The 12,878-nt window shown below is 37.3% G+C and overlaps 2 protein-coding genes across 2 annotated transcripts; one reads left to right on the top strand and one right to left on the bottom strand.

Annotated features, from left to right (window-relative positions):
* Nucleotides 1-1,090: 1,090 nt before the first annotated feature.
* On the top strand, nucleotides 1,091-10,432 carry LOC122360538 (zinc finger protein ZFAT-like). The gene is made up of 16 exons (XM_043261249.1): nucleotides 1,091-1,245; nucleotides 2,292-2,453; nucleotides 2,777-3,040; nucleotides 3,117-3,293; nucleotides 3,366-3,522; nucleotides 4,204-5,522; nucleotides 5,810-6,042; nucleotides 6,125-6,209; nucleotides 6,282-6,431; nucleotides 6,594-6,767; nucleotides 7,502-7,590; nucleotides 7,669-7,807; nucleotides 7,916-8,040; nucleotides 8,720-8,840; nucleotides 8,921-9,069; nucleotides 9,751-10,432. The coding sequence occupies exons 1-16, from the start codon at nucleotides 1,227-1,229 to the stop codon at nucleotides 9,979-9,981; spliced, it is 3,594 nt and encodes a 1,197-aa protein (XP_043117184.1). The 5' UTR covers nucleotides 1,091-1,226; the 3' UTR covers nucleotides 9,982-10,432.
* A 109-nt stretch (nucleotides 10,433-10,541) lies between these two features.
* On the bottom strand, nucleotides 10,542-12,878 carry rbfa (ribosome binding factor A). Its single transcript, XM_043261263.1, has 7 exons — nucleotides 12,597-12,878; nucleotides 12,476-12,506; nucleotides 12,139-12,306; nucleotides 11,375-11,487; nucleotides 11,215-11,299; nucleotides 11,060-11,136; nucleotides 10,542-10,977 (listed from the first exon to the last, which is right to left on the bottom strand). Exons 1-7 carry the CDS (start codon nucleotides 12,806-12,808, stop codon nucleotides 10,614-10,616), a joined length of 1,050 nt encoding a protein of 349 aa, XP_043117198.1. The 5' UTR covers nucleotides 12,809-12,878; the 3' UTR covers nucleotides 10,542-10,613.

Raw genomic sequence — 12,878 nt, forward strand, 5'->3', positions numbered from 1 at the left:
ATTTTTTTTACAACGTGGCTCTGTTCAAATCCGCAAGGTCTTCATCCTCGTCGCGGTCCCTTTGTCATTGACGTGAAGGAGAGAGGACCTTTAACTTTCAACTCGGCTTTTGCTGTATTTCCACTGCTCGTGTGGACTGTAGGGGGCGGCAGACTCACCGCAAAACATTTCCTTGGTGTTCATATAAGACTCCAATTATGTGTTTCTTGCTTGGTGTGTCTCGTTTTATTTAAACGCGTTGATTATTGTGCGTCATGCTGGTTGTTTATGTCTGTAAACATCCCCGACTGGAAGCTGTGCTCTCCGTAAAACGAGCTTTCAGTTGGATGTTTGCTGCCATCGTCCAGTTATTTCGTCTTTGACATGTCTGATTAAACAGTGCTGCCTCCTAAGTGCGGTGTAACAACTTAAATGTAACTTAATAACGTCCATTTGTTAATAGTGTCAATGTTTACATGTGTGCCATCTGGATTTGGTGAAATCTATAATGTTTTTTTTTTTTTTTTTGTGCTAAACTTGGTCATTCTAGTGTAGTCGTTGTAAACATCCTACACTCAGCTGTAATCTGCAAACGAGGCTGGGGGGAGGGTGTTTGCTGTGACTGACTGGAGCTCCTCTGGCATGTAGGATACTTTACTTGATTGTGGGAGAAAAAACATGAACGCTGAAGGGACAAAAGATGTGGCCGATAACGTCGAATATTTACTTTAAGCTGTTTTTTTATGCTGTTTTACTTGATTGTGAATATCATTTACCCAAATAAACACTTTTTGCATAAATAAAACGAACGTGTGTTGTTATTAATAATGGTCGATTTAACAGATTTTCGCGTTGAGTTGCTTTAATAATGGATAATGGCAGTCGGTGGCTTTTACTTGTGCATTTCTCTCATTTTGATAAGGGTGTAAACATTGTGTTCACATCAGTGGAAATTCTCTGAATGTCGCATTACTGATTGCAAGAACACAGCAAGTTTAACCTCCAAAATCATCCAAGTAGGGCAAAATGACCTCCAGGCCGCAGGTGGCGTGCGCTTCGGCGCAGATGCTTCTTTTTTTTTCGCTTGAAGACGAAGATCCATCCGCCATATTTGTTATCGCAGATTCGACAGAAACCTCTGCAGAAGTAATTTAAGTATAATGAATGCGTTTAAATTGCGCCCTGGCACTATAAACGGCGGTTAAATCGTTTAAGAGGCTCTTTTACATTTTGCTGATTTAAAAAGAATGGATGCAGCGCAAGCAGGTAAGCAAAAGGTGATTTTCGGGTTAACTGCGCTCCGAGGAAACGGCTAGTTCCAACGATTCGATAAGGAGACAAATAAATTAGGTAAAACTAGTGGCTCGCACCAGCAAAAGTTACTTTTGCCAGAGGATGCTTTGTACATAAATTCAGTTTTATGCCCGCTCTTTACAGTTCTTTGTTGAAATAACACCCTTTCCAACTCTTTGAGCCTAAACGTCAGCTTATTTAATGAAAACCGTTTCCAGTGCCTAAGAGAAAAACACGAAACTGGTCGCGAGTTTGCAAAAATAATATGGCAGGGGATATTTTTGGTTTCCCTTTGGAAAAACCCCGGGCTTTGACAACTAAATTACAACGTAATACGACACGCCTTTGCTCTTGAAAAATCAGCCTTGGTATGCAGTTTAGTAACGGGTTTATGAAATCTATTGTTGAATGCCATCTAACGTATTGCATATTGTTGAAGATCCGTATCGCGGATAAATTAATAGTGTTGTTATGACTAGAAATTAAACTGCGACTACTAATCAATATGCTTATTAATATAAGTGTCAATAAATTAATTCCTGATTTGAAAGTGTTTAAACTGATCATAGTTGGACGCTTTTATTTTGAAAGGGCTCCCTGATGCTTTTGAATAACGACTCCAGTGAATTCTGTCAGGGAAAGTTTTTAAAACTCACCATTTGAAACAAATGTTTAGTCAAATATAGTCAGAAATTACATATCTTTAGAGCCTTATATTATTTACCTATAATATTCTGCGTAGTAGTACATATATTACTTTTTTGAAGGATGCATGTTAAATCTTAGTACTTGGCAAATGAAAAGCCAAATGTGTGTGTGTGTGTGTGTGTGTGTGTGTATATATATATATATATATATATATATATATATATATATATATATATATATATATATATATATATACACACACACACACACACACAGTTAACGTCTCCAGGGGAATTTACAGTCTCAAACAAGTCTCTCATTATAAATAATAAACCAAATGAAGACTTAAGCTGCTGTTTTTATGTTCACAGACGGTTCATCAGTCTTCATGTGCAAAATATGCAACTTGTTTTCTCCCAGTAAACCATTGCTGCTCTCTCATGTTAATGAGACTCACTCCAATGAAGGAGGTGATCCTGACACTTTTATTATAGCACTTAAGCCTTTGACAACTCAGGAGCCACAGAGTTCAGGTAAGCAGCTTTGAACCCTAAAATCAAACTGAATCGAACATTATTAAGATCCAAACACTGAAAATAAGGTACTTACAATTACAATGTCGGGCTGTATTTTACATTTATTCAATTTTTACAGTTTTCCAAAAACACACTTTACCTCAAGCAGGATTTGTACATGATGTAACATTACACATCTAAAGAATCTTGATTTAAGCTTGAACTACCAAATATACGCTGACTTAAGCTTCATTTTTATAATTTGCAGAAAACTGCATTATCTCATGTTATTTGTCATTTTAAAAGCACCGGAAAACAAGAATGTCTTGTTTGTCTTGCAGAAGTTGTTGTGAAAAGAAAGCGTGGACGACCAAAAGGCTCCACGAAGAAAGTACAGCCAGAAAAGGTGCAGAAAAATGCACCCGATCAGCAGGAGAAAGACTCCTCAGAAACTCCACCGTTGGCAGTAGCTGAAGAGCCCAGTGAGGATGGCAGTGATCTGGAGTGCAAGAAATGCAATCGCGTATTCAGCAACAGGCGACAAATCTCTAAACACATTTGCTTCGTAGGACTGAAAGAGACCGCTGATGATGAAGAGTGTAATGGTACGAATTCATGCCGGTTAATGTTGTAGCTCTTTCTGAATTGCCACACATTTCACCTGTCGACTTTATTGCCCAGGTAATAATGCTGATGCAAATAAAATCAGTGATGAAGAGGAGGAGAAAGAGAGGACACCAAAGAAAGCTCGGGCGATGCGGACAGATAAGCTATCCAGTGCAAAGGACCCTGAATCAGCAAGCGCCAACAAAAACCCTATTATTAGTGTGGTCCTTACCAGTCACGAGGCCATGCCTGGTGAGATGTGCCTATTTGCTTTAAAAGTTGAGTGAAGCATTTCAACTGACTTTACGTTTTGCTTTATTGCAGGTGCCTCTAAGATAGTTCCTATTGAAGCAGCTCCAGCTGAACCATCCACTCAGACTACTGTTGCAGATGAAGGTTCCCAAGAGGCAGCAATGAAAAGGGGATACCAGGAATATGCCATTCAGCAAGCTGCTTATGAAGCACCCCTCAAATCAAACAGGTTTATATTTCATGATTCTTTCCACATTTGAAATGTTATCTTCAGATTTACAAATCTAGAGAAATTATTTTAATTATTTTAATTATTATTAAAGCAAAATAGAGTATTAATATGTGACCCTGGACCACAAAAGCAGTCTTAAGTAGTATGAGTATATTAGTAACAATAGCCAAAAATACATTGTATGGAAAAAAAAGGATTTTTCTTAAATACCAAAAATCTTTACAATATTAAGTAAAGATAATTTTCCATGAATTTTTTTTAATTTTCTTACTGTAAATATATTTAACTTATTTGTTTTATTAGTAATATGCATTATAAGAATCGTATTTGGAAATGTTTCAATGCAATTATTTTCTAAACAAAATCATAGAAAATTTTAGTAAATATATTATGGAATTGCTAGACATGACTTATTTTAAATATATATTTATAAATTGATTGATTGATTAATTATTAATTTATTTAATCTACCACTAACATTTTATCTCTAAGCAGTAGTCCAGAAATTATGGAAAGGTAATAAATGTAAAAAAATTATAATTATAATAATTTATTAGGTCAAAATATGTAAGACCCTGATTAAAGCTACTTGACCTACAAAAGTTGTATGCTCATTTGTACTGATCTTGTAAAATTATTTGGCACAATGATATTAATAAAACATATTTCTTGTTACAGATTAGGACAGACGCAGCTTAAAATCTTCACATGTGAATACTGCAATAAAGTCTTCAAGTTCAAACATTCATTGCAGGCTCACTTAAGAATTCACACCAATGAGAAACCATTCAAGTGCCCGCAGTGTGACTACGCCAGCGCTATAAAGGCCAATCTTAGCGTTCACATGCGGAAACACACCGGGGAGAAATTCAGCTGTGAGCTGTGCTCATTTAATTGCCTCAGCAAAGGACACCTCAAAGTGCACGTGGAGCGAGTGCACAAGAAAATCAAGCAGCACTGCCAATTCTGCAAGAAGAAATACTCTGATGTGAAGAACCTTCTAAAACACATCCGTGAGACTCATGACATGAACGACAAAAAGGTGCAGGACTCCTACAATGAGTACAGCCTCCAGACCAGGGAGGGCAAAAGACAGCTTCTGTACAACTGTCAAATATGCGACCGGAAGTTCAAGAATGAGCTCGAGCGCGACCGTCATATGATGGTTCATGGCAACAAGAGACCCTTCGGCTGCGAACTCTGCGATCACGGCTCGACCAAATTTCCAGCCTTGCAAGCCCACATCCGAAAGCATCCCTTCATCTACGTGTGTGCAATTTGCCAGGAAAAATTCGTCAGCTCTGTGCGACTTCGATCCCATCTCAGAGAGTTGCACCAAGAATCAGATGAACCCTCTGCTTTTGCAGACTCCATCAATTCCAGTTTTTGCTTGCTCAAACCAGGCGATGACATTCAGAAGGACATGTTGAACCAAGACGAGCTTAAGATCACAGAAGAGCTGTCGCAGCTCAACGCCCAGGAGTTGTTAACCACAGAAATAACTTGCATGGTTCAAGAGGACCTTCAGACTCAATGCTCTGATAGTTTAGTGGTGGAGTCAGACCTTCTTATACAGACCTCAAAGGATGAAAATCCCATTTCAGATAGTATAAACAAGCCAGACACATCTGAAGCAGGACAAACACAAGAGATGGCTTGTGAAGATGAAATAAATGTCCCACAACTTCAAGATGATCCAATTAAAATGGAGTGCAGTTTGACAGAAGATCAGAATCCTGCTGGAGGACCTTCACCTTTAACACCAGATAAAGCACAAGCGCACTCTGAGCAGTTAATATCAAAGGATACATTTCCTCAAAGCGAGGAAGAGGCGATTGTTCCACAAACTAACGCAGATGAGGACTTGCTCAGTTCAGAGCAAGAAGAGATATCTGCTTTCAAGCAGATTGTAGAGCAGATGCAAAAGCGACAGCTTAACATGGAAGTGTTTGAACAGATTCGGAAAGTGTACGGAGACCTTGAATGTGAATACTGTGGTATGAAAATCTAGTATCTAATACAAGAATGCACATTCCTGTTCCTGGAGATCCTATTATCTTGCAAAGTTTAGCTCTGATCAAACAGCTGAACCAGCTAATTTAGTTCTTCAGGAACCGGTTGATAATTGCAGACAGTGTTGTAGTAGGGTTGGAAATTAACTCTGCAGGTCGGCAGATCTCCAGAACTAGGACTGGCCATGCGTAATTGATTATCTATGAATATGAATAACCTGCTTTTTAATTATCATATTTAACTATTGTCTTTCTATAACTCTTTGTAACAGGTAAGCTTTTCTGGTATCAGGTGCACTACAATACACATGTGCGAACTCACACGAAAGAGCACCTCCATTACTGTTCTCAGTGCAATTATTCCTCCATCACTAAAAACTGCCTGAAGAGGCACGTCATCCAGAGGCATTCTGACATCCTACTGAAGTGTCCCTCTGAGGGATGCCAGTACTGTACACCTGACAAATACAAGCTTCAGGCTCATCTCAAAACCCATTCAGACATAGTGAGTGTTCGTAGTCTGCTTATCCTTGAGATGTTTGGCGAAATTGCATCTTCATCGGATCTTATTTATTTCACATCGTTAGGTCAAAAGAAGTTTTACATGCCCAGTATGTCAAGAGTCTGTTCCTGAGGACAAAGTTAGAGCTCATATAAAAAGCAACCATCCAGGTAATTACAAATAAAACACTCTCAAATTACCCACAAGAGCCCTAAAGTAATGAATGTGCTGTTGCTGTACAGATGTGTCTCTGAACCACATCTCGGAAACGTTGGGAATACGTGTACATGTGAAAGGAGTGATCGGGAAACGAGCCTCCAAATGCCCGTACTGTGATTGTTTCTTCACAAGGAACGGAGCAGATCTTCAGCAGCACATATGGGCTCATGAAGGTGGGTTTTATGTCTTTTTATTTTTATTTTTTTAACCTTGTCATCAATCGTATGCACTTAAATTCCCCAATTGTAATTCACTTTGGATAAAAGCATCTACAAAATGACTAAATGTAAAAGAACCACCTCAGTGTACTGATTTTGTTCTGTTCCTGTCTCCAGGACTGAAACCGTACAAATGTTCACAATGTGATTATGCTTCAAGAAGTAAAAGCAACCTCAAAGCTCACATGAACAGACACAGTACTGAGAAAACTCATCTTTGTGACCTCTGCGGAAAAAAGTTCAAGTCTAAATGCACTCTGAAAAGTCATAAGCTCATGCACACAGCAGACGGTGAGTCTCTTTCTCTGTGTTTAATACTGCATGCAGTGTTATTTATGTTGCTTATGTTCCTCAGTTGACAAGGCTTGCATAATCGGACATATGCAAGAATATCAAACTATTGTCTGAGTACTGCAAGGGGATGCTATAGGGGTTATGGAAAACATACAAACCATATTTTGACAGTAACAAATGAAAAAACTAAATATGAAAATAATTTTATGTAAAATACTACCATTCAAAACTTTGGGGTCATTCATTTTTGGATTACCAAGGATGCACTTATTTGATGACAATTAAAATAAATATAAATAAAAATCAAATTAAAAAAAAAAAAAAATCTTATATAATGGTATAAAATCTGATAATAAAAGCTGAGAATCCAGTCTTCAGTGCCACATAATACTTCAGAAATCAATAAATCACCGATTGATGAAGCTCATAGCCCTGCAGAATTATTTTCATATTTTTGGATGTGTGTTTCTCTTACAGTCTAGTATTCTGTAGAAAATATCTATTTTTAATCTATTAATTAAACCTTTTTTCATATTTTATGTGAAACAATTATTGAATAATGTGCGTTGAAGAAATGTGCACAAACTAAAGTGAGAATGATTTATTAAAGTAAGAATTATTTAAATTTTGAGTCCATTTTGATTTCATGCTGATATTGAATATATATTAGAGGCTTTGATTATTTGTGGTATTTTTTTTTAATACACTGCCAATGCTATTTTGTTATGTAGGAAAACAGTTCAGATGTACTGAGTGTGACTTCACTGCTGCACTGAGACCGCATCTCCTTCGTCACATGGAGCAACATGCCTCTTTCAAAGTAACGAAAGACATATTTTTGTTTTGTTGTCACGTGTCCTACAGTCACCACCAAAGCCCAATGTTTTGCCTTTCACAGCCGTTCCGTTGTGCGCACTGCCACTATTCGTGCAACATTTCAGGTTCACTGAAAAGACACTATAATAAGAAACATCCCAACATTCAGTACATCAATGCTGGAACTGGAGTGTCCACTTCAGAAACTGTGACGGAGCAAGGCAAGTCTTTCCAGTCTTAACCGTCCAACATATATGCTGTTGTTTATTACTAAACACACAGTGTTGTCTAAAACTGCATGAGCAATTGAGAAGTGTGTGTGTTATCAGGTGGAGTCAAATGTCCTGTGTGCAATTACGTTTATGGCACTAAATGGGAAATGAACAGACACCTAAAGAGCAAACATGGTCTCAAAGTGGTGGAGACTGACAGTCTGGGGCTGAATCAGTGGGAGGTGAGTCTCCATTATAATTACATGTTTCATTAAAGTAAAGACAAGTCATATTTTTACAGAATGCATAAACAACAATATATGTTTACCCAAAGTGCTGTACAGTAATATTTAGAGATAAATGATATATTAATAGTAAACCTATAATTCAACCAAAAAATCTGTCACTAATCTTGTCCTCATGTCACTACAAACCCATAAAGCTTTAGTTAAAGTAAGATTTTTTTTTTGTACAAAATCTGAGAGGGTTTCTGTGTCTGAAAATCCAGATAATAAAAACTTAAAAGGTACTAAAAGGTCATATATTAAAATCTATTCGTCATGTAAAATGATTCTATCTTACAATCTCTTCACAAGACTTGGTTTAGACAGTTTGATTCATTATATGAGGGCTTTGTGACTTTTTTGGGATTACCTGGAGGTAAAATGAAGGGACAGAAACTTTCATTAAAATATCTTAGTGTGTGTTTCAAAGATAAACTAAAGTCGTATGGGTTTTTGGAATGACGTGATGTTGAGTAATTACTAACTTGAATTACATTTTATAAATTACTTTATTTACTTGGACTCTGACATGCATAATATTTTCTTACTGACAAAACAGTGCATGATTATTAAATTTCTTTAATGACGTTTTCTAATTACTCCATTTGCTCATGATGTTATTGTTGTTTTGATCCAGGTCGTGGAGTCAGTGGAGGAGCCGGCCATGCAGTACCTTCACATAGCTGAGACTGAGGATCCACAGGGAACGGAGACGGCTGTATCAGCTCTGCAGGACCTGCGCTTTAACACGCAGAATGGTCAGAAACGGTTGCTTGACAGAAATACAACAACAGTTCAAGAAATGAAATCCATGTCTAAACTCCTCGTTTGTGTTCAGGTGTTGTGTCTGCGTCAGCGGGAGACAGACTAGACCCAGCGTCTGTCAACATCCTGCAGCAGATCATTGAGCTGGGCTCGGAGAATCACGATGCTGCTGTGGCTTCTGTGGTTGCTATGGCTCCTGGTACAGTTACCGTTGTAGAGCAGGTACGGCGTACCGATAGACCTCTGCTTCTGGAAAGCTGCCCGTACTTTTTGAGTTTGCGAAATATAATCTACACTCATTGCTGTATGATTATTGTGTATGAATTGTGAGGTTTATTGCCTCGCTGTGTTTGGTATCACTTTTATGGACACGTTAGTAACTACCTGTAATCAAACGATAGCTGTGCTATTCAACATTAATAGTGTCTATATGAATATAGAAGGGTCATGACATACTACAGTTTCACAAAGTTAATTTTTAAATGAATGTTGACCAAATCAACATTTATTATATAACAGAATATTTCAATTAAGTGTAGTCTTTATATTTACATATTGGGACAAAAATGTATGGTTTTCATAAAAATATTGTTTTTAACACTGATAATTACAAGAAATGTTTCCTGAGCACCAAATCAGCAGAGTTAAACGGAAATGTTTAAAGACCATGTAATAATAAACCTCAGCTGCTTGTTTTTAATGCTGGGTTTAATTAATCACCTTGAATCGTTTATGTGTGAGTAATGTATTTATGTATTTATCCGACGTCAGGCATTTGCGAGTCATTTTTGTGGTCACATTTTCAATTGATGCGCTTTTGGATCTCTGAAAGTAGCAAAATGGCTTGCAGCATGATGAGCTCCACGAATCCTATACTTATAAAAGTGTTCGTGTTTATCCTAGGTGGAGGAGGAAGAGCCTCAGACCAATCATGCCATGATGATCCAGGATGCACTGCAGCAGGCCACAGTGGGCCTGGGGGAAGAGCACCATCTAGTGGTGTCTTCAGATGACATGGAGGGAATCAAAACGGTTACAGTGTATACACAGGGGGAGGACGCGTCCCAGTTTATAGTCTATGTTCAAGAGGCAGTTCAGGAAGCTGTGCAAACTGAGGAGACCACCACAGTATAAAGCATAGTAAGATTTTTAGTTAGTTCAAGTGTTTTGCTATAGTAACTAAAGTTACTCCTGTCAGGCTCTGAACAGACTATTGCAGACATACCTAGAGGTTATAGGGACCTATTTTGCACAACTGTTAATAATCACAAATAAGCAGTAGCAGTGAATAGTCATAGCCTTGCGCTACAAAAAATAGATGCGTTTCTTGACTAGGGGACTCAGCAGCAGCAATAAGTTTTAGGTCTTTGCAAAAAATCTTGAGACCTATCACAGTAGATAAAGCAAATTGCACAGAATATATTTTAGAAAGTAGAAGTATTTTTTTTTTTTCGTGTACTATCGTTACCTGCAAGGATAAGTATGTATGTAACAGAGTTACTGTGTGACTCTGGCCTTCTCCACATTTTTATATAATACTCCCATACAGTGTATGGCTATCATAATAGTAAACCAAGTTATTTAACGGGTGGTGTTGAGTTTTATTCACTTTTTGTTTTGGCCAGTAAATGACTGACTTATCTACCAGCACAGCATTTTATTATTAATTAATAATCAAACAACATTGGAGCCCATTTACTTTTTCGCCTAAGCTTGAATATTTTTATTAACCACTTCTATACAACAAGTAACCAAAAGATGTGATTTCAGTGTCTGCTGTTGTCCTCTTCCATCAACTCTGTGACCTGGCTGTCCTCATCACCATCCTTCTCCTCTTTGTCCTCTTTTTGAAGGCTTCTGGACAACAGAAAGTCCTTAGGAGTGATATCATTATCCTTCAGCCATTTAGACTTTTTCTTCTTTTTCTCTATGAGTTTTTTCTTCCTTATATCTGCTAGCACATCCAGCTGCTCTTGTGTTAGTCCTCCAGCGGCAGGACTCTGCGTGAGAGTGTCTCTTGCCCCCTTCTCTCGTTTATAGGCTTCGATCTGTTTGTGCAGAGCATCGTGATCCACACCGAACAAAACAGGTCTTTTCATGTCTTCAGATTCCATCAGCTGCAGTCTGGCCCTTTTGAAGATTGAGCACATTAGAAATTCACTTTAAAAAAAAAAACTATTGATTTAGTTTATTAGAACTAAATTCTTCTTACCCGACATTGTTGGTAGATAAATGATTTATGTTATCTTCATCTAGACCAAAATCTGCCTTCTTGAGAAGGTTGTCGATCTAATTAGAAAAGAAAATGATAAATGTAAAATCCCATCGTTAATCACTATTAAATATATTATTAAAAATAACTTGTACTTCAGTGACAGCAGCATATTGTTTGTCTCTGATTAAAACCACAGGCGGAACATTGCCAAGGATTTGGTGAGAGATCAGAAGGTGCCTGTAATATAAAGTAAGCCAAATTATGGAAATCTTTTTTTCAACTAAAGTAAAATACACTATGAAAGATGCATACCGTATGCGAGGAGCACATTTATTTAAAGCCTGCTGAATATGGCTGTCTTGTTGAGCTGACTGACTCGTCTTCCAGTATATTCGGCAAGCAGAGAAATCTGGTGACAGTGAAACCTCGCGTGGACAAGAAGACAAACTGTTTAGGGAAGCACTGAAAACAACATTTGAGAAGAAAAGGCTAATTTTCCCACTCTTGTCATTTCAAAACTCTACGTTTTTGTCCATAAAATGGACATATTATATTTTGGTTTGTATTCTACAGAAGAATTAAAAAGTCATAAATTTTTGGAATGGCATGGGTGATGACAAAAAGTTCATTTTTGTCAATGTTGTCTTAAATTGCACAGGTATATTTGTAGAAATAACCAAAAATACATTGTATGGGCCAAAATTATTTTGATTTCATGCCACAAAAACTATATTTATAAATATATTTAGCATATTCTATATTATATTCCTACCGTAAATATATCGAGTACAGTACTATGCATTGCTAATAACTTAATTTGAACAAGTTTAAAATAAAATATTCAAAAATATAAATTGCAAATATTTTTTTTGTACCCTCAGATTTCATATATTTAAATATGGCACATACATTGTGCCATTCTAATAAGCCATAGATCAAATGAAAGCTTATTCTTTTTTTTTTTTTTTTTTTTTTTTTTTTTTTTTTTTTTAAATAAACGTATTCAGGTTTCGGGGTCCAGAATCAAACATGTGATTATTTAAGGTAAGGGATTTTGAAGCAAGAGGATATCCTACTTTGGAGATCTGCACACTGTGGGAACTGATCTCTGAGTTGAGCTCATAGGAGCTCAGCAAGTCCACCACTGCTTTGTAGATGATGATATTGAGAGTCCTCACACGAACACTGTCCTCTTTACTTCGCTTTGATGGTTTCAGAAAGCTGAGTTGACTGACCGCTGAGGCCTGGATGGGCAAACCGGAAAAAGTCCAGTAATTGAACCGAATTTAATGCGTAGTCACACTGCTTAGTCGTTAACGTATGCCATATCTAGAGTATACAGTACTGAAAACGACAGTACGTTAAATTAAATAAACACGTGTATTTTAAATATATATTTAGAAGAACTCTTACCTGCGGAGGAGAGTCATACCATTGTTTCTTCCTGTAAAGAACAATATCATATAGCATCACGCAACTTTATAGTCAAAACTGGCGTTACTTAGTTTATTAATTATACAAAACCGTGACTCGCTTCTTTTTGTTCAACATCTTCATCAGTTTATTGCCTCCAGACAGACAGGCTGAGCTATGAATACCAACGTTACTTTCTTTCAACATACCACCCAAGGACAAACTCTGTCTCTCCGGCCGGACTGTCATTTTATGGATCACACTGGTTAATGCCGTCGTATATCGACTAATTGTGCAGTCTTTGGAGCAAACAACTCTTCTGACAGCCAGCATGATCACCAGCTTAATATATCTTTACACTCACGCTAGTTTCAGCATCGACTGCATTTGTCTGAGGGCGAAG

This window comes from Puntigrus tetrazona, chromosome 16, assembly GCF_018831695.1.
Source record: "Puntigrus tetrazona isolate hp1 chromosome 16, ASM1883169v1, whole genome shotgun sequence".
Taxonomy (NCBI): Eukaryota; Metazoa; Chordata; class Actinopteri; order Cypriniformes; family Cyprinidae; genus Puntigrus; species Puntigrus tetrazona.